We start from the raw sequence: 19,328 nt of genomic DNA, 5'->3' as shown, positions 1-19,328 counted from the left end.
CTGTAGACAGATGCCATCGGGCCTCGAAGCCGGAATATGACTGATCGTCACCTCCTGCAACAAGTCAGGCGAGATCTTTGCAGAGATTTGATTTTGGAACGTTCTCAAAAAGCACTTGGGCACGCAGTGCAACCATCGGCCTACTGATTAGCTTATCTTTATTGCCACTGTAGTGTTGCGGGCCCCTTGATTTCATATAGATACAGGGTGTCTTGACCTAGAAAGGGATGCCAGGGGGAGGCCCGTTGCCCACAGAAGGGGCGTGGCAAGAGTGGGTGAGTCAGCGGTGCAAATAAAACTGCCGAGGGTTGGCATGGAGGTAGGCAGGTGGCGGATGAATGGCACGGAGGGCACAACTGCCAATCTGAAGCAGAGAGAGCGAAGCTTGACGGGTAGGTTAAAGAGCCATGTGGCGCAACGATTTCAATCAGAGATGGGGAACTTTTCGCTCTGTGGATGGTGACGGACTACAACTCCCATCATCCCTGACCGTCCTTTGTGCTGGCAGCCGGGAGCTGGAATCCAGCACATCTCGAGGGACGCAGGTTCCCCAGCGTCGCTTGGAAAAGTGGGGGTCTGCGTGAGTTTTTGCCAGTGGGGGCGAGTAAGATGAAAGGGGGGGGGGGGAGAGCAGGCTAATTTCTTGCGGAAAAAATAAGAACAGGGCCTGTAACTTTTCATTTCATATCTCAGGTTCTACCAGTGCTGGAATCTCTCTCTCTCTCTCTTTCTCTCTCTTTTTAATGCAAGATGGGGATTTGGGGCTTATGGTTCATTTGGTTCAGGGGGGCTTGGCCTGCGCCTTTTTTTTTTTAATAGAATATTTATTAAGGTTTTTAATAATAATACAATGGTGGTAAAAAGAAAATAAAAAATAAAAAATCGTAACAAAAATACAGAAGTAAAAATAATTAAAAAGAAAAAGATAAAACATGCAGATTTTCCATTTCTCATTTTCCTTTAACATGTTTCCCGGACCTCCTCATACAGTACCTCCATTTTTTGTATTCCGATTCAAATTGTTAGTTCAGCAAATCCTTACCATTAAGTTTTAACCTGTTTCTAAGCCTGTTTCTCATATTCCCTAAAGACATTACAGCTGGAAACCACTTAATTTCTATCCAACATCATTCTAACATTCATTTATTTTGCAATATTTCTGTAGGTAATCTTTAAATTTCTTCCAATCTTCTTCCGCCGACTCATCTCCCTGGTCTCGGATTCTGCCAGTCATTTCTGCCAATCCCATATAGTCCATCATTGGCCTGCTCCTTTTTGCCCCTCCCTCGTGACACCCATGAGGGTGAGCTGTGAGCCAAGATGCTCTAGGTTCAGAGGCCATCCTGGCTGTAAACTCACTAAGGACGCGATCCCTGCGGCTGTTTCACGGTGTCGGTTTTCTTAGGTCAAGACACCCCCTTATAGACTGGGATGCACTTGCGGAATACTTACAGTAATAATGCATTTTTGACAGTCATGTGCTTTATAAGAGTGATAATTATCAATAGTTGTAAGTCAGCTAAGTTCTGGCTAGTATAGACCAGGTATGTCCAACAGGTAGATTGTGATCTAGTAGATCACTGGACTGTGGTAGATCAATGGCTCTCCCCAAAGAAGCTCAAGAACATAGGCCTGAACCCAAAAAAACAGGCCTTACTTCTTAAAAAAAAGCTCAATCCTGAATCCCTAAAAAACAGGGGTAGATCACTGCGATCTACTCACTGTTTTTAACTGTGAGTAGATCGCAGTTTCTTGGGAGTTGGCCACCCCTGGTATAGACCCACTGAAATGCATGGCTCCAAGGGGTGGTGATGACAGATTTCAGAACGTGTGCTTTGAGTAGAATTAACACAAGCTCAAGGGCAGGACTATTGACTGAAATAATTGGCAGGCTCATTCAATTCTGGAACACGTAGTACTTTCCTTAACAGATAGGGAACGCAGCCCAAGGAGAGCAATTAACATAACCTTTTCATGTTCAGGTAGCCTCAGTGGCATGAAGAACATTGTTTGGGTTGAGGCTGATGCACAGACAGTGAGCAGCTGCAGTTATCCATGCCCTGGGAACTTCAGCGCTTGATTACTGCAATGTGTGTTACGTGGGGCTGCCCTTGAAGACAGATGGGGAACTGTAGCTAGCCCAGAATAAGCATGCTATGTTGCTAACTGGATCTGGAGAGGAGAGCCTCTCTTGCTGGTATTGAATCACATGTTCCAAAAGGAAGGAGAGCTTTCCCCCTTCAGGAAGATGGTTTTATGCTCAGGCAAATGCATGCAAATTAAGCTGACCAATCCACGGATCGGCTCAACGCATGCAATTAATCCAGATGAGATTTCTCTTGGCTGGATTATGACTCAGTTGTTTTTGTTCTTGCTGTTATCAATTCATATTGACTAGTTGAATTCTTTTGCGCCAAAAATTGACCCGAAGCGGTAAAGATAGAAATAGCAAGGTCATTGAAATTAGATATAATAACAGTCACAGAAATATCCATCTGAAGCAGGGTGGATTTGATTTAAATCGGACCCGGAGGCTGAACCTGAGGAATCCCAGCCTGCACAGGATTCCCCGGCTCCAGAACCTGCTGAGTCGGGGCTGGGTCCTGAGCCTGAAGGGTCCTCACCTGTGCTGGATCCTCAGGTGCAGGCACCAACTGAGTCTGCTCTGGCTCCTGAGGTGATGGAGGACCCATTGCCTGCAGGTGCTCCACTCTCAGCCCCGTCAGGGGAAGCTGAGGTTGCCTCTGGGTCCGGTGACCCTCCAGCCTTTCCTGAGCTGCAGAGGCTCAGGGCAGAAAGGCAGAGGGAACTAAGTTCCCGCAGGAGGAGTGCTCGCCTCCAGGCCAGGAGAGGCGAGTCACCTGTGGACTGGGGCTGCCCTATGCCTCGGGGCAGATAAAAGCCAGTCAGCCCCAGTCCCAGGTTGCAGGAGCAACGTTGTTGGTAGCCAGTTCCTGCCTGCACATTTCCCACAGGAAGTGATGATGATTCTGATGATGATGATGATGTTGATTTTATTGAGTTCAGTAGTACTGGTGATGACAGCGATAGCTCAGACAGCTCAGTTGTCACAGTCATTGAGAGGAAATCTCACATAATGACTAGACCCTCAGAAGAGGAGGATGAACCACTGTTTACAATTGGTACTGGTTCTCCAAAGAGTCCAAAGGTTGAACCAGAAAGCAAAGAAGAGCAGCACCTCTTACGTAGGTCTGAGAGAGCAACGAAGGGTGTACCACCCAAGAGGTATTCACAAGAGTTTGCTAACTTAGCTGTTGCTGTTGTAAACGACCAGGGTCAAATTGAAGCTGTGTCTGAGTCAGAGACAAAGGCACAACAGAGAGTTGCTAACCAAGGTAATGCAGAAGCACTCATTCCTTGGAAGTCACACAACCAGAGAGGTACATTGGTAAAACCAGTGGCGGGTAGTTCCAAGGGTGGAACTGAAACAACAGGGGAATGTTATAAGTATAACAACTGTTTGTTTTCTTCTCTGGATGACGCTTTGCTCGCAGCACACATTGATACTTTAGGGGGAGTATGTTATTCTAAAGCAGCAATGCTGCAGCAAGCAAAGGCTCTAGCAGCTCAGTCTGCTGGTTGTGGCTGGAAAGCCAAACAGGAAGTGTGTGACTGTTGCCATGGGAACAAAGGGGCAGTCCATTCTGTACTGAGCACCGGATGTTAGCTCAGTGTGTGTCATATGACCTGTACTGGAAGTACATGGGTGGAGTTTGGAGTTTCTCTCTGTTTGTTGAAGAGAGCAGACATCTTTACTGTATGACTGCTAAAAGACACAAATAAAGACATGTAGATACGTTTACTGTCTGTGTCTGATTCCCCTCCCTGGGGATATGCAGGGAGGAGGAGAAGCAGGAGAAGCAGTTGGTGTGTTTTTCTCACAGCCTGAGGAAAATCGCCGGAACGGACCTCGTGTATGTTTTATTCTGCCGGGAGTCGCCGGAGGGAGGTCTAAGGAATTCAGCCGGTGCCTGAACAGATAGGCACATACCTTTGAACGGGCTTGAATTCTAACACTCACCCGACTCCCTGCCTTGGACCCAGCTTCAGCTTTAATGGACGGCCTCAATACTGCACCCTTGACCTCTTGTCTGGACTCGGACTCTGTCACCCTTGTCTGGACTCGGACCTCGCCTCACAGAAACCCACGGGACCAGCACTGGGGCAAAAGTGGAATCAGCTGCATATGGCGCCACCTACTGTTGGCTCCCTGCCTTCCGCTCTCCTAGTCCAAAAGGGCGCTAGCAGCCACCGTGGCGCAATACATATCATGCAGTTTTTGATCTTTGTCTATAATGTCTTCGTACACCTTACCTGACCGGAGAACGGCATTGGGAAATTCACAGAGGCATGCCCTGGCTATGTTTCGGCTTGCCTGCAGTTTTCAAAAATGCAGATTAGGAAGGGCTGCCTTTAATCGCGAGCTGGGGCGGATTTCTACACCACCCGCCTTCCCGCTGCTGGCTCGGAAGGGTTGCGGGTCAAGCTGGTATCTGAAGAAAACAGGAAGCAACTTTAGAGTGAGTCAGGCTGCTGTTTTTGTTGTCATGCCGGTTTCCTTTCCATTTCATCACCCACCCTTTGCCCCAAGGACACAGTTATAATAATATAATAATTTATTATTTATATCCCACCCATCTGGCTGGGTCCCCCCAGCCACTCTGGGCGGCTTCCAACAAAACACTAAAATACAATGACCTATTAAACATTAAAAGCTTCCCTAAACAGGGCTGCCTTTAGATGTCTTCTAAAAGTTTGGTAGTTCTTTTTCTCTTTGACATCTGGTGGGAGGGCGTTCCACAGGGCGGGCGCCACTACCAAGAAGGCCCTCTGCCTGGTTCCCTGTAACTTGGCTTCTCGCAGCGAGGGAACCGCCAGAAGGCCCTCGGCGCTGGACCTCAGTGTCTGGGCAGTTGCAGCAATTATAAAAACGCATTAAAAATTAGTTTAAAACAAATTAGAACAAGATGTGCCCTAATCTGTGGTTTCTTCCTGAAAGAAAAGGTGCTGGAACTCCCCTTGAATGAACCTTTATTCTAGTACAGGGGACTCCCCATTTACAGAGCTTCTGTTCCAGGCGCCTGCGCACATTCATGATATTGCGTGTGGTGATGAGCGGGGAAGCTCCTTCCTTATTCCCCAGCCCTGTGCTGCCCAGCTGAGGGGTGGCAGTGCTGTGCTCTGGCAAGCTCCAGCTAAAAAACACCCCCCCCCCCCGATTCTAACATTTGAGCATTTATCTCAGTTGTCAAAGCCCGGAGTAAAGGGGCGCACCTGCAGCATTTAGCACCATACCTCACCCTGCTGCAAATGCAGAAGAGCCTAGACTTTCTGGAACCAACGCTGGGTTTGGGGCAACTGTCTAAAATGCTTTGAAAGGTTTTAAAAGTCTCCTCTCCTTGTGTGCAGATGCGAAGAGGCGTCGCAGTGGGCCTCGCTCTCCCGGGTCCATCCTCGTCCAGCCTTGACACCGTTTGGACTCCAGCGCCACGATGGGGTTCTGCCGAGCTAGACTTCTGGGTTTGCTTTTGCTGCACGTAGCAGCTGGAGTGATGGGTGAGTAAGATGTTGGTGAAGCTGTGTGCGCGCTGGGGAGAAAATCACCAAGGACTTGTGTAGAGTTTGTTATTTGGAGATATTCCCTAAGTTCTGAGAAGTCGGTCAGTTGGCAACCTGAATCAAGAGCCCAGTTGCTGCTGCACAATTTTGGCCCCGGAGGCCCTGAAGAGTAAAGCTGTTGCTCATTCCTCTAGTCCAGCAGTTCTCAACCTGTGGGTCCCCAAATGTTGTTGGACTACAAATCCCATCATCCCTGAACTCTGGCCTTGCTAGCTAGGGGTGGTAGGAGTTGTAGTTCAACAACAACTGGGGACCCACAGGTTGAGCAAGGCTGCTCTAGTCTGTTCATGGGTCTAGAATCATTACCTCATGTCCGAAGTGCAGAATGAGGTGTACCTAGAACCAGCTGGGAGCAGTTTTCTGGATGCACAGCTCAAAACAGCTAGATGCTAAGGCCACATTCATTTAAAACACTTCATCACTTTAAGCAGTTTAAACATTTCAAACACTTCATCACTGGCTCTCCCCCCCCCCCCACAGAATTATGGGAGCTGTAGTTTGTCAAAGGTGCTGAGAGTTATTAGGATACACCCATATTCTCCCAAAACTAGAATTCCCAGAGTTCTTTGGGAAGAGGCATTGATGGAGAAACCACTCTGGAATTTGTGAGGCCTCCTGCTGCCTTTCCTCACCAATAGCAGAGGCCAGGGTTCGCATGCCTCTGATTCTGTGGCTCCAGGGCACTATGCCATTTTTTAAAATTAAATACTCTGCAGGAATATAGGCGGAGGGGCTTCTTGGTAGTTGTGCCTGCCCCCCTGTGGAACGTCTTCCTGTCAGAACGTAAAGGAAATAAACAAGTATCTGACTTTTAGAAGACACCTGAAGGCAGCCCTGTATGTGGAACTTTTTAATGATGGATTTTTTACTGCGGTTTTATAATTGTTGAGAAGCCCAGTCAGATGGGCGGCATCTAAATTATTGTTGTTCTTGTTCTTGTCATTATGCCTTTTCTGATTCACACTGCTGACAGGCATTTTGAAACTGGCTAATGAAGGCCACAGTCTGAGTAGTCGTTATATTTATAGAATTCTCTTGACTATTTTGGGACTGCATTGCCCGGAGCACAGCAGAGGAACTATTTCAGGTCAACTGTTTCAGAGGACCGGGAACATCAGTATACAACAAGTGGGACCTGCAACTGGATTTTGCAGTGTAAACAGGGCCGTTCCTAAAGGCGTGCAGAGCCCCAGGGGTCAGTCACACTGTTTAGGGGTAGCGGCCCAGTATAATGTGTGTACCGTATTTTTTGCTCCATAAGACACACTTTTTTCTTCCTAAAAAGCAAGGGGAATGGAGCAAATGCATGATCCCTGGAGCCGAATTGCCCAGGGGCAAAAAGCAGATCATGCTCTTTTTTTTTTTTAAAAGAGGGAGATGGGTGTTGAAACAAAGCCGCTGACCGTTTGCCGATCAGGAGGGAGATAAGAGACGCTAGCAATAAAGGAGGCTGCCTGGGAGGGGGGAGGTAAAGACAGCAAACTTGCAAGGAGAGGAGACAGGACCAAAGCAATGAGGAGAGAAATTAGAAGAAAAGGAAGAGCAAAAAACTGCTTCAGCTAAGGAAAAGACACTAAGGCAAACAAAAGGAAAGGGAGTGTTGAAAGGAAGCAGCTGATCAGTAAGGGATTAGGAGAAAGATAAGGGAGGCTAGCGATAAAGGAGGCTGCCTGAGAGCGGGGAGGTAAAAGCCCATGGATCCTCAGGATTTTTACATTGGGTCTATCAGTGTTTGTAAAAAGCAAAAAAGGAGGAAAGGGTTCTGACCTCCCTTTGTCTCCTCAGCCTGGTCCTCGGACCCTTGTCGGCACAAAAGAGTCCACGAGAATATCCTTGCAGAGTTTTATTCTTAAAAGTCTTTGTGCAAAACACGACTGAATAAGAATACACACCAGCACCAACCAACCCAAACACCAGCCTCAGCAACAAACTAACATTTCTCACTTATATATACAACTTGGTGCAGACCACTGAGTCATGCTGACCCACCTTTATTCGCATTAAAGAAACAGCGGCCATTTTAGCCGTGACAGGGTCACCCCAAATTCACCATCAGATCACATAGCATGTCCATGGCTACAGTCTGCACCAAAAAAATCACGCACCCACTGTTTCGTGGGGCTGCAATGGTGCAAAAACATGGTTACAAAACACGGATCCACATGGATCCTCAGAATTTTTGCATTGGGTCACCCCAATTTCACCATCAGATCACATAGCATGACCAATACGATATATCATTTTTGGGTTTTTTCCATGCTGAGTCCCCTTATAAGGGCTGCCCTGTTCTCCTTCCACATCTGTCTTTCCTGGGGGGGGGGCTCAGAGTGAAGATGTGGGTCTTGCTCTGCCCCACCCAACAACTGACCTCTTCCTTATCGCATCCAGGCAGCCGGCCCTGCATCCCAAAGTTCTTTGGCCGGGACTCGATGGTTTGCGTCTGCAACAGCACCTATTGCGACACGCAGGACCCGGTCTCCCTCCCGCCCGCCGGCTACTTCGTCAAGTACGAAAGCAGCAAGTCCACTAGCCGGATGGAACGCAGCGAAGGGAAATTCCAGGGGAAAACGACCACCCCAGGTACCCCTTTTTGTTTGTTTTTTTCTTTCTCATTTATTGCTTCACATAAAACTTTGCTATTAATGTACATAAAAATAATTACACAAATCTAGAGGGGAAAATGCCTGTTGTCTTTGTGCATGGAGTTTTCTTGGCAGGGATACTGGAGTGGCTTGCCGGTTCCTGCTCCAGATGGATCATGTTTGGTCAAAACTCTCCACTATGACCTGTTCATCTTGGGTGGCCCTGAATGGCATAGCTCATAGCTTATCTGAGTTATTCAAGCCCCTTCGCCACAGCAAGGCAGTGATCCATGAAGGGGTTTATGGAAGTGATGTATGGAAGTGAGAGCTGGACCATAAAGAAGGCTGATCGCTGGAGAATGGATGCTTTTGAATTATGGTGCTGGAGGAGACTCTTGAGAATCCCATGGACTGCAAGAAGATCAAATCTCTCCATTCTGAAGGAAATCAGCCCTGAGTGCTTACTGGAAGGACAGATCCTGAAGCTGAGTCTCCAATACTTTGGCCACCACAGGAGAAGAGAAGACTCCCTGGAAAAGACCCTGATGCTGGGAAAGATGGAGGGCACAAGGAGAAGCGGATGACAGAGGACGAGATGGTTGGACAGTGTTCTCGAAGCTACCGGCATGAGTTTGACCAAACTGCGGGAGGCAGTGGAAGACAGGAGTGCCTGGCATGCTCTGGTCCAGGGGGTCACAAAGAGTTGGACACGACTAAACGATGAACAACAAAGAGGAGAAAATCTAAAATATTCTATCCTATTTTTTTCTGCATTATTAAATCTCTCTGTATAGTGATTTGTCTTCCCCCAAATTAAGATGACATTGACATGAAGATGACACTGGCCCACTTTGCATACAGCCTTGAATATTTGCTTTATGAACAACAGCTGCAGTTGCACATGAAGTGTTGATGCTGACCTTTAAAGCCCTAAACAGCCTCGGTCCAGTATACCTGAAGGAGCGTCTCCACCCCCATCATTCTGCCCGGACGCTGAGGTCCAGTGCTGAGGGCCTTCTGGCGGTTCCCTCATTGCGAGAAGCAAAGCTACAGGGAACCAGGCAGAGGGCCTTCTCGGTAGTGGCGCCCGCCCTGTGGAACGCCCTTCCAGCAGATGTCAAAGCGATAAACAACTACCTGACATTCAGAAGACATCTTAAGGCAGTCCTGTTCAGGGAAGTTTTTAACGTGTGATATTTTACTGTATTTTTGGTTTCTATGGAAGCCGCCCAGAGTGGCTGGGGAGGCCCAGCCAGATGGGCGGGGTATAAATAATAATTAATTATTATTATTATTATGAACAAGCCGCATTCATTGGAACTTCCCTTCCTGGAGAAATGAGCCTGGCTCCCTCCTTTTGGCCAGCAGGTCAAGGCTTCCTTGTGCCAAGAGGCTTTGGGGAAGTGACGGCTTTGCGTGAAAGCGCTGGTGACTTTTTGGAGTCCTCTGGGTGTGAGAGAATCAGAGAGTTGGGATGTAAGCTAGCTGTCAAAGCCAATCCATGACACTAGCCCAGTGATCTTGAGGTTTTTTGACCTTCCAGGTCAAGGGAACTCATTGTCCTGCTCTGTTCCGCCTTGGTCAGACCACACTTGGAATACTGTGTCCAGTTCTGGGTGCCTTAATATAAGAAGGATATCGACCAGCTGGAAGGTGTGCAGAGAAGGGCAACCAAGATAATCAAGGGCCTGGAAACCGAGCCTTATGGGGAACGGTTGAGGGAATTGGGCATGTTTAGCCTGGAAAAGAGGACATGATACCCATCTTCAAATATCTCAAGGACTGTCACGTGGAAGATGGAGCAAGCTTGTTTTCTCCTGCTCCAGAACATGTCCTTGACCCAGAATATTGTCTCCCGTTCTGAGCACCACAATTTAAGAAGGGTGTTGACAATCCGGAACAATTGCAGAGGAGGGCAACCAAGATGATCAAGGGTATGGAAACCAAGCCGGATGAGGAACAGTTGAGGGAACTGCGTATGTTTAGCCTGGAAAAGAGGAGACTGAGAGGAGATCTACACACGGGAGATGGGGGTGGGGGAATGCTATCAATAAGTCAGAAATTAAGTAGTCTGCTAATCAAGTTACAAGAAAGGAGATTCCGGCTAAATATCGAGAAGAACTTTCTTACAAAAAAAATTCCTTCCAGTAGCACCTTAAAGACCAACTAAGTCAGTTCTTGGTATGAGCTTTCGTGTGCATGCACACTTCTTCAGATAGCACTTCAGGTATCTGAAGAAGTGTGCATGCACACGAAAGCTCATACCAAGAACTGACTTAGTTGGTCTTTAAGGTGCTACTGGAAGGAATTTTTTTTGTTTTGACTATGGCAGACCAACACGGCTACCTATCTGTAACTGGAACTTTCTTACAGTAAGAGCTGTCAACAGTGGAACGGTCTTCCTCAGAAGGTGGTTGCATTCTCCTCCCTTGGAGGTTTTCAAGCAGAGGTTAGATAGCCACCTGTCATGGATGCTTGAGTTGAGATTCCTGCATTGGACTAGATTTCCTTTGGGGGTTCCTTCCTAATCTACAATTCTATGATTCTATAAGCCTGGCTAAACACAAATGTTCTCAAATCCCCCTGGAAAGGTAATAATGATGGCATACCAGGGAGCCAGCACTGAAAAGGCCCTGGTGGATGTCTCACTCCTGCTGAAAGCGCACCCTTCTCTCCTTCTGTATTTCTGCTGCTCAGCCCTTGTCCTGGTTCTGGAGGTGGCCCAGCGGTACCAAATCATCAAAGGCTTTGGGGGCTCCATCACTGACTCGGTTGGCATAAATGTCTACTCTCTGACAAAAGAAACCCAGGACAATCTGCTACGTTCCTACTTCTCAGATGAAGGTAAGGGCTCAGGGACTGGTGGTTGGGGCAATCAGCACTTGGGGAGACCAGGGAAAGGGCTGGATCCATCCAGCAGTGACCAGGTCTTTGGGTCTGAGGCTACATTGTCAACAGCTAAGGATCCAGACCTGGTTCCTGGCTCTGAGCTGGGGGGATCAGAGGGGCTGCGGAGCCCAGGATGGTGGGCAGTGGTCCATTGAACCAGATTCAGCAACAATTCCCCTAGAACTAGGAACCTCACGCTTTATAGTTTTAATAAAAATCTCAAAGCGGTTTACAGCATATTAAGTAAATCAATCAATAAAACAATAGCCGGGCGATGTTTCCCCGGCCTCTTGTTCAGCCTCTTCAGTAGGGCTGGTGAGTCTGGGCCTCGCCCCCTAGACCAGGTGGAAAATACCTTGCAGGGAGTGGCTTTCACAGCCAGGCAATGTTCCTCTGGCCTCATGAATTAAGATCTTTAGAGGTCCCAAGCACTTCATAGCTTTTGGTGCCCTCCATATATATCTAATTCAAAATATAGACAACAATAAATTGTAGAATAGCGTATTTTTCGCTCCATAAGACGCACCTTTTTCCTCCTAAAAAGTAAGGGGAAATGTCTGTGCGTCTTATGGAGTAAATGTGTGGTCAATCGCTGGCTCCCTTTCTGGTCCCACCCCCTTGCCCAGGCTTCCATTGTTCAATGTTCTGCAGATGGAGGCTGTTTGTTTCCCCAGTGACATGTGACAGGCCGATTAGATTATCTGTCTGGAAACTGTAGAAATGGCTCCTTTCCTTTCCTAAAGAAGTGCAGAACTGTGAGTTGAACCCCATAAAAACCGGATTCTTTCCCTTTGCAAAGTACCGTAATTTTTGCTCACTTTTTCCCTCCTAAAAAGTAAGGGGAAATGTGTGTGCGCCTTATGGAGCGAATGCCGGCTGCACAGCTATCCCAGAAGCCAGAGCAGCAAGAGGGATTGCTGCTTTCACTGCACAGCTATCCCTCTTGCTGTTCTGGCTTCTGAGATTCAGAATATTTTTTTTCTTGTTTTCCTCCTCCAGTCTTGTGGTCTGATGTGTCTTATAGAGCGAAAAATATGGCTAAGCTCAACTTTGAGCTGATCCTCAAAAAAGGAGGCTTTCCCCCTTTGCAAAAGCAGCTGCACAACTTTCAGCTGATCCTCAAAAAAACAGGGCTTTTCCCCTTTGCAAAAGAAGCTGCACAACCGTGAGTGGATCCCCTCAAAAATGGGGCTTTCCCCCTTTCCTCCTCTAAAAACTAGGTGCGTCTTATGGTCAGGTGCGTCTTATGGAGCGAAAAATACTGTCGTTTTTTAGTTTTTCAAAACAAAACAGACAGTAAGATGGGGAATAATGTTTGTTTTTTTATACTCCACTTTATTTATATTTCTTTAAAAATCTGCTTTTTTCTAATTGCAAAGTCTTTGATCGGATCCTTATGTAACACATCTGCTTCTATGCATGGTATAGGGGCATCCAGCCTGCCTTGTTGCATAGTAGTTCTGCTGGAATTTTTTGATACTCTCCAGCTGAGAAAATGAACGCTCAGCAGAGCAATCTGTGGCCATTAATGTTAATGGAAAATTTACGCGGTGCCCCCTTTCCCTCGATGCCCTAAGCATGTGCCTGTTTTGCTTAATGGTTAATCCAGCCCCGGAGATCATAATAATAATAATAATAATAATTTATTATTTGTACCCTGCCCATCTGGCTGGGTTTCCCCAGCCACTCTGGGCGGCTTCCAACAGAGATGAAAAATACACTAAAATGTCACATATTAAAAACTTCCCTGAACAGGGCTGAACAGAGGCTCTGCATGCAGAAGGCTGAGTCCCCAACATTTCTTCTTGAGTAGAAGGGCTGAGAGAGATCCTGGAAGAGTGGCTGCTGATTGGAGTATACCATGGAAGCTGTCGTCCTCCAGATTTTGCGGAACTACAACTCCCATCAGCCCTGCTCATTGGCCATGCTGGTTGGGGCTTGGTGGGAGCCGGAGTCCAGCAGTTTCCAGGAGACCCACAGTCAGTCAGTCAGTTTTATTGCACATAGCCAAATGCTGCCACAATATACACAGAATCATTCAACAATTAAAAGAAAATATACTGGCTTGATACAAAAAACTTAAAACATTTATATTATCAAGACATTACCTACTCTAAACAGAGCTATAAAAGTACCTCAATATACAAGTTAAGACATTAAACACTAAAATTTATAAGCTAAACTTATCACATGGCCACTAATATATTAAAAAATAATGTTAATTAATACAATGTGCAATTATATTCGGAGTTTGGTGATAAAGATAGAATATACAGGTGAAACTCGGGAAATTAGAATATCGTGGAAAAGTTCATTTATTTCAGTAATTCAACTTAAAAGGTGAAACTAATATATGAGATGGACTCATGAGATGCAAAGCGAGATATGTCAAGCCTTTATTTGTTATAATTGTGATGTACAGCCTAGCATGCTCTGGTCCATGGGGTCACGAAGAGTCGGACACGACTAAACAACAACAATAACTGAAATAAATGAACTGTCCCACGATATTCTAATTTTCTGAGTTCTACCTGTAGCTTGATGCAGCACTCAGCTCGATGGATCGGTGCTCTGACTTGGTATAAGGTGGTCTTCTCTCCCTCCACACCTGCAGGAATCGAGTACAACCTCTTGCGCATGCCAATGGCAAGCTGCGACTTCTCCGTGCGCCCTTACTCTTATGACGACTCGCCGTACGACTTTGAGCTGAAGAACTTCAGCTTGGTTCACGAGGACATCAAACTGAAAGTGAGTGGGGCGGCTGCGGAGGTGGCAGGGGGTTGGCAGGCAGGGGGTGGCGGCTGCAGCCTTCCTCCTTCGTGGGCAGAGGCCTGTGTCGTTTATCTTGCTTACCGTATTTTTTGCTCTATAAGATTCACTTTTTCCCTCCTAAAAAGTAAGGGGAAATGTGTGTGCGTCTTATGGAGCGAATGCAGGCTGCACAGCTATCCCAGAAGCCAGAACAGCAAGAGGGATTGCTGCTTTCACTGCGCAGCGATCCCTCTTGCTGTTCCGGCTTCTGAGATTCAGAATATTTTTTTCCTTGTTTTCCTCCTCCAAAAACTACCGTATTTTTCGCTCTATAAGACGCACCAGACCACAAGACGCACCTAGTTTTTGGAGGAGGAAAACAAGAAAAAATATTCTGAATCTCAGAAGCCAGAACAGCAAGAGGGATCACTGCGCAGTGAAAGCAGCGATCCCTCTTGCTGTTCTGGCTTCTGGGATAGCTGCGCAGCCTGCATTCGCTCCATAAGACGCACACACATTTCCCCTTACTTTTTAGGAGGGAAAAAGTGAGTCTTATAGAGCAAAAAATACAGTAGGTGCGCCTTGTGGTCTGGTGCATCTTATAGAGCGAAAAATACAGTAATTTATATTCTTCTTTGGCGATCTCTCGTAGCCGAGTAAGATTGTCTCCATAAACATGGTTTTAACAGTGAGTCTGTAAGCCACTGTGGAGGCCAGTTCTGGATCCACACGTCCTTCCACAGTGGGGACAGAGGTTTCCGGGCGGGAGTTGATCACAGTGAGGGTTTGCCAAGCGTGCCTTCCTCTTAGTACTTTTCTCTTTTTCGTCCTGAGTTTGAGCATCCTCAAAGCCCATGACACCTTTGGTAAAGGCTGTTCTCCAACTGGAGCGCTCGCAGGCCAATGTTTCCCAGTTGTCGGTGTTTATTTAATTTATATCAGGTGCGGGGAACATCTTTGGCTTTCCAGATGTTCCTGAAATTCAACTCTTATTGTCCCTGGGTGTGAAGTCCAGTAGGCCAACCTCTCCCTGGATGACCTGCAGTGGGACTTTATTTTTCAGATACGGGGGCCAATGTCGATAAAATCAATTCCCTGCTGCCCAGTTCGAACAAACCGGTTATGTTTAACACAGCGAAGTTTGCAATAAAAGCTTCTCAACTCAGGAAAGCCCAAGAGTCCTGTCTGGTGCCCTAAGTTTTCTGCCATTTGTGGATTATTATGTTTTCATCATATGAGCTATATTATGCTTTTGAGACCCGTCGTTTCTTTCTTTCTTTGTTTTTTGCTATAACCTGTATTTGGTTTGACCACTAGATCCTGATGATGATGATATGGCAACAACCCCCAAAAATGGTTTTAAAAGGATTTGTTCTAGAATATGCAGAGGCGTCCTTCCGGCCTTGAGCTGTAATCAAACGAGTTGCACCTCACGAAGGAATAACTGGAGCTTCAGTTCCTTTTGTCCGAAGTCTTCCTCACCGGCTCCTTGTTCTCTTTCTCTCCACAGATCCCCCTCGTTCACCGTGTCAAGGCTATGTCTAAAAAACCCTTATCCCTTATGGCCAGCCCCTGGTCCTCTCCGCTTTGGATGAAAACCAGCAATGCGTGGAAAGGGAAGGGGTCCCTCAAAGGGCAGGCGGGAGACCGGTATCACAAGGCGTGGGCCAACTATTTTGTCAGGTAAAATCGGTATTAGCGGAGGGAAGGGACTGAAGATGAGAGAGAGAGAGAGAGAGAGAGAGAGAGAGGACAGTGGTGTGGCAGGGCGATCCGCGCCCATGCGGACAGGGCGAGCCTCTCCGCCGCCTCCACCTCAGATGTAGGGTGGCTGAGGGAGAAGCGGTAGACAGACGCAAGTCCCACGCTGCCGTTTCAGGCAGCGCAGAACCTGCCGGCGCCTAAGCCACCACTTCACTCCTAAAAAGTTTCATGAGCCCAATTTTTTAAAAATACATTTTGTTGCCCCCCCCCCCAGTGATGACACCTGGGGCAGACTGCACCCCCCCTTCCTCCACCACTGAGCGTGGATTCATGGTGCTGGACACTGGGAGACCAGGATTCACATCCCCACTGGGAAGGTTTGGCCCAGTCGCTGAGTCTCTCAGCCTGACCGACCTTGTTGTGAGGATGGATGTACGAAGCTGCCTCGTGCTAAGCCAAAGCCCTTGGGCTGTCTAGCCCAGAGGCTGCCAGCCATGGCATGTGTGCAAGGGCCTTCATTGGCCAGGGGCTGTGAGCTTTCATTTAAACACACACACACAGAGTAGTCTCTAGGCCAGAAAGAAAGAAAGAAAGAAAGAAAGAAAGAAAGAAAGAAAGAAAACAGCCACGTACTACCCATCTATGTGGACGCGGGTGGCGCTGTGGGTTAAACCACAGAGCCTAGGACTTGCCGATCAGAAGGTCGGCGGTTCGAATCCCTGCGACGGGGTGAGCTCCCGTTGCTCGGTCCCTGCTCCTGCCAACCTAGCAGTTTAAAAGCACGTCAAAGTGCAAGTAGATAAATAGGTACCACTCTGGCAGGAAGGTAAACAGCATTTCCGTGCGCTGCTCTAGTTTTGCTAGAAGCGGCTTAGTCATGCTGGCCACATGACCCGGAAAAACTGTCTGCGGACAAACGTTGGCTCCCTCGGCCAGTAAAGCGAGATGAGCGCCGCAACCCCAGAGTCGGCTACAATGGGACCTAATGCTCAGGGATCCCTTTACCTTTACCCATCTACGTAGTTTTTGTGAGTTGGGCCAGCCTGGCTGTTGCCTCCTGTCAGCAATCTTAGCCATTGTGGCTGCTGGCCATTTGCAGCCTTCTCCTTGAATTGGTCAAATCCTCTTTTAAAGCCATCTAGGTTGGATCTTCCGGAGGCGGCGCGAAACAGCAATGGCGGTCCTCTTTACTTAGTGAAGAGGGGCTCCGCGAAAAAGGGTCGTCCGCTACGGCAAAGCGGAGACCCATCAAGAAAAACCGCAGGCAGAGCGAGCCTGCGGCCGTGGGACTCGGCGGGCGCCCAAAGCCCCCCCGGAAACGAAGAAGGAGCTCCGTAAGGGGCTCCGGAACGCGAAAGGGGGAGCGGCGCTGTGAGTTCATCGCTCTTTTCGTGGACGCAAAGCCGCGCTGCTGCTGCTGATGAGCGCCGACCTTTCTTCTCGAAAACATCAAAATTGGCTGCTACATACCCGTGAGTAAGGGGAGTTAAACATCGGAAAAATTTGGGAATTTGGTTGAAATTCGGCTGAAAACAGGAGGCGAGTAACAGGAAGTCCGCCTCCCGATCCTGCTAACCAGATTAAAGCAATTGCGCAGAAGAGTGCTGAAGCGCTTAAAAGGGACTGTAAAAGTAAAACGAGGGTGCATTTGACAGAAGTGAAAAGATAAGTTGGAAATCTTTGCAAAAGTTGTGGATCTTATTTTTGGGACCTTCTTCCTAATTTTGAGCTATGTGGAGTTAAAAGGGACAACCCAGCTATCGGGCTGTCAGTGTGTAAAAGAGAACTGTCAAACTGCTGATACTGTTATTGGAGTTTAAACTGATACATTGACTGAGGCACTAGAGTTTAAACATTGTTGCTGGGACCTTTCTTGACACCTTGTGGCCTTTCTTCAGGAGAAAGAAAGCCTGGGGAAACTTCCTTTTGTGCTCTGGAACTACTAAAGATTTAACATAGGGAATATAAGAACTTCAATGGCGGACAAGAGCTCTCTCCTTCCTTGAAATTTTGAAATACCCCCACCTAGAGGATTGTGGAGATATAGAGGCCTGGGAACTGTACTTTATTGTGACTCTCTGTGGTTAAATTGTTTACACTCTGGTCTTGTCTAACTTATGAAACAAAAGAAAATTTGACCTTGAACAGAGGCAGGTGTGGAATGAGTGGCACAGGGAGAACAAGAGCAGCTAAAGCTAAAGAAAAAGAAAAGAAACCAGGGCAACTTGTTCAAACAACCCTATCTCATCAACGAAGATCATCCGTCCCAACTGTGCTGACAGCACAGGAGGTGGAAATTGAAGAGCCTGCTGTAGAGCCTGCTGCAGAAGATATGGCAACTGGAGGATCTGAAACAGTCCTGAAACAAATCTTGGAACAACTGGCAATTTTAAACCAAAAAGTGGACAATCAATCATCAAAAATTGACCAAGCTACATCCTCTATTACTAAATTATCCGAGCAAGTTTCTCATCACACTCAGGCAATTGAAAAATTGCAAGGGGCAACGACTGAAAATTATAAACTTGCTGTGGAAGCTAGTCAAAAAGCAGAACAGGCGAACAAAAAGGTTGATGAGATTAGGGGGGAAGTAAGGCCTCTGAAAAGACAGGTAGGGGAACAACAAGCCTACCTGTCATTGGTTGAATTGAAAAGTAAGGAAAATAATCTCAGATTAAGGGCTATCCCAGAACTGGAGGAAGGAAATCTACAGGGATTTTTAACACTTTTGTTCTCCAAATTCTGGGGGATTGAGGAAGATAAGGATTTTAAGATTGTGACTGCCTTTAGACTGGGAAAATTGATAAAGAAGGACAAGTCCAGAGACTGTTTGGTTATTCTGAGATCGAGAGAGGAAAGAGACAAGATACTAGGCCTACATTTTAAAAAATCTTTGGAGATAGAAGGTAAAAAGGCTGAAATTTACAGAGACATTCCTAAACACCTTTTGGATCTTAGGACCACTTATACAGATTTGACCAAACTGTTGAGATACAACACAATCCCTTATAGGTGGGAGTTTCCGCAAGGACTATCATTTACCTACAAAGGAAGGAAAGTAAGAATTAAAACACCGGAGGACCAACAGAAGTTCCTACACGACCACGAGGAGGACCTCCAGAAAGGAGCTGCAGCTTCTTGGCCTCCACCACCACCGGGACCATCTCCAAAGCCTACACCGCCTGGATCTGGACCAGCACTACCACCTCCGGGATCGGAGGGAAACCTAGACACCCCATTGTAGACCCACCAATTAGACCAGGATGTCGCTGCAGCTTCTTAGTTGGAATATAAATGGCGGAAATTCTCCGGAAAAAAGAAGAAAAGTATTTCACATTTTGAAAAAAGAACAATTGGACATTATTTGCCTGCAGGAAACGCATGTGACAAGGCTCCACAGAAAAGTGCTAATTAATAAAAGACTAGGCCAAGAATTTATCTCTTCGGACAAAGTGAAGAAAAGAGGAGTGGTGATATATGCAAAGGAGAGCCTGTCACCGAAATTCTTATTTAAAGATGAACACGGCAGAATTTTGGCGATTGAAATTCAGACACAAGGAGGAAAATTTTTGATATTAGGAATATACGCCCCAAATGAAGGAAAATCGGAATTTTTCAGGAAGCTGCATGAGATTATGCTGGATTACTTAGACTATAACAACATCATCATGATGGGTGATATGAATGGGGTTGTGTCTGTAAATATGGATAAGTCGCAAAGTGCTAACTTAACGAAAGATGGCAGACTACCTAAAACTTTTT

General features: G+C 46.9%; 1 protein-coding gene across 3 annotated transcripts in view; it reads left to right on the top strand.

Annotated features, from left to right (window-relative positions):
• The window catches only part of LOC310833248 (lysosomal acid glucosylceramidase-like), a 53,357-nt gene that overhangs the window by 24,194 nt on the left and 9,835 nt on the right, over positions 1–19,328 (top strand). The window contains exons 1-6 of one of the 3 annotated variants that reach the window (XM_083715826.1): positions 285–392; positions 5,431–5,577; positions 8,029–8,220; positions 10,920–11,066; positions 13,726–13,859; positions 15,373–15,545. In XM_083715826.1, the coding sequence (XP_083571952.1) occupies positions 5,514–5,577; positions 8,029–8,220; positions 10,920–11,066; positions 13,726–13,859; positions 15,373–15,545 (710 nt within the window). In that variant the 5' untranslated portion in view covers positions 285–392; positions 5,431–5,513. Of the gene's footprint in view, positions 1–284; positions 393–1,253; positions 2,961–4,004; positions 5,578–8,028; positions 8,221–10,919; positions 11,067–13,725; positions 13,860–15,372; positions 15,546–19,328 lie in introns of those variants that run through there. The other 2 variants (XM_083715828.1, XM_083715827.1) reach the window with 2 other exon arrangements.

Source organism: Podarcis gaigeae, assembly GCF_964106915.1.
Source record: "Podarcis gaigeae genome assembly, chromosome: 16".
NCBI lineage: Eukaryota > Metazoa > Chordata > Lepidosauria > Squamata > Lacertidae > Podarcis > Podarcis gaigeae.
Note: the sequence above shows the minus strand (reverse complement) of the source record. Positions and strands in the feature narration are given on the sequence as shown.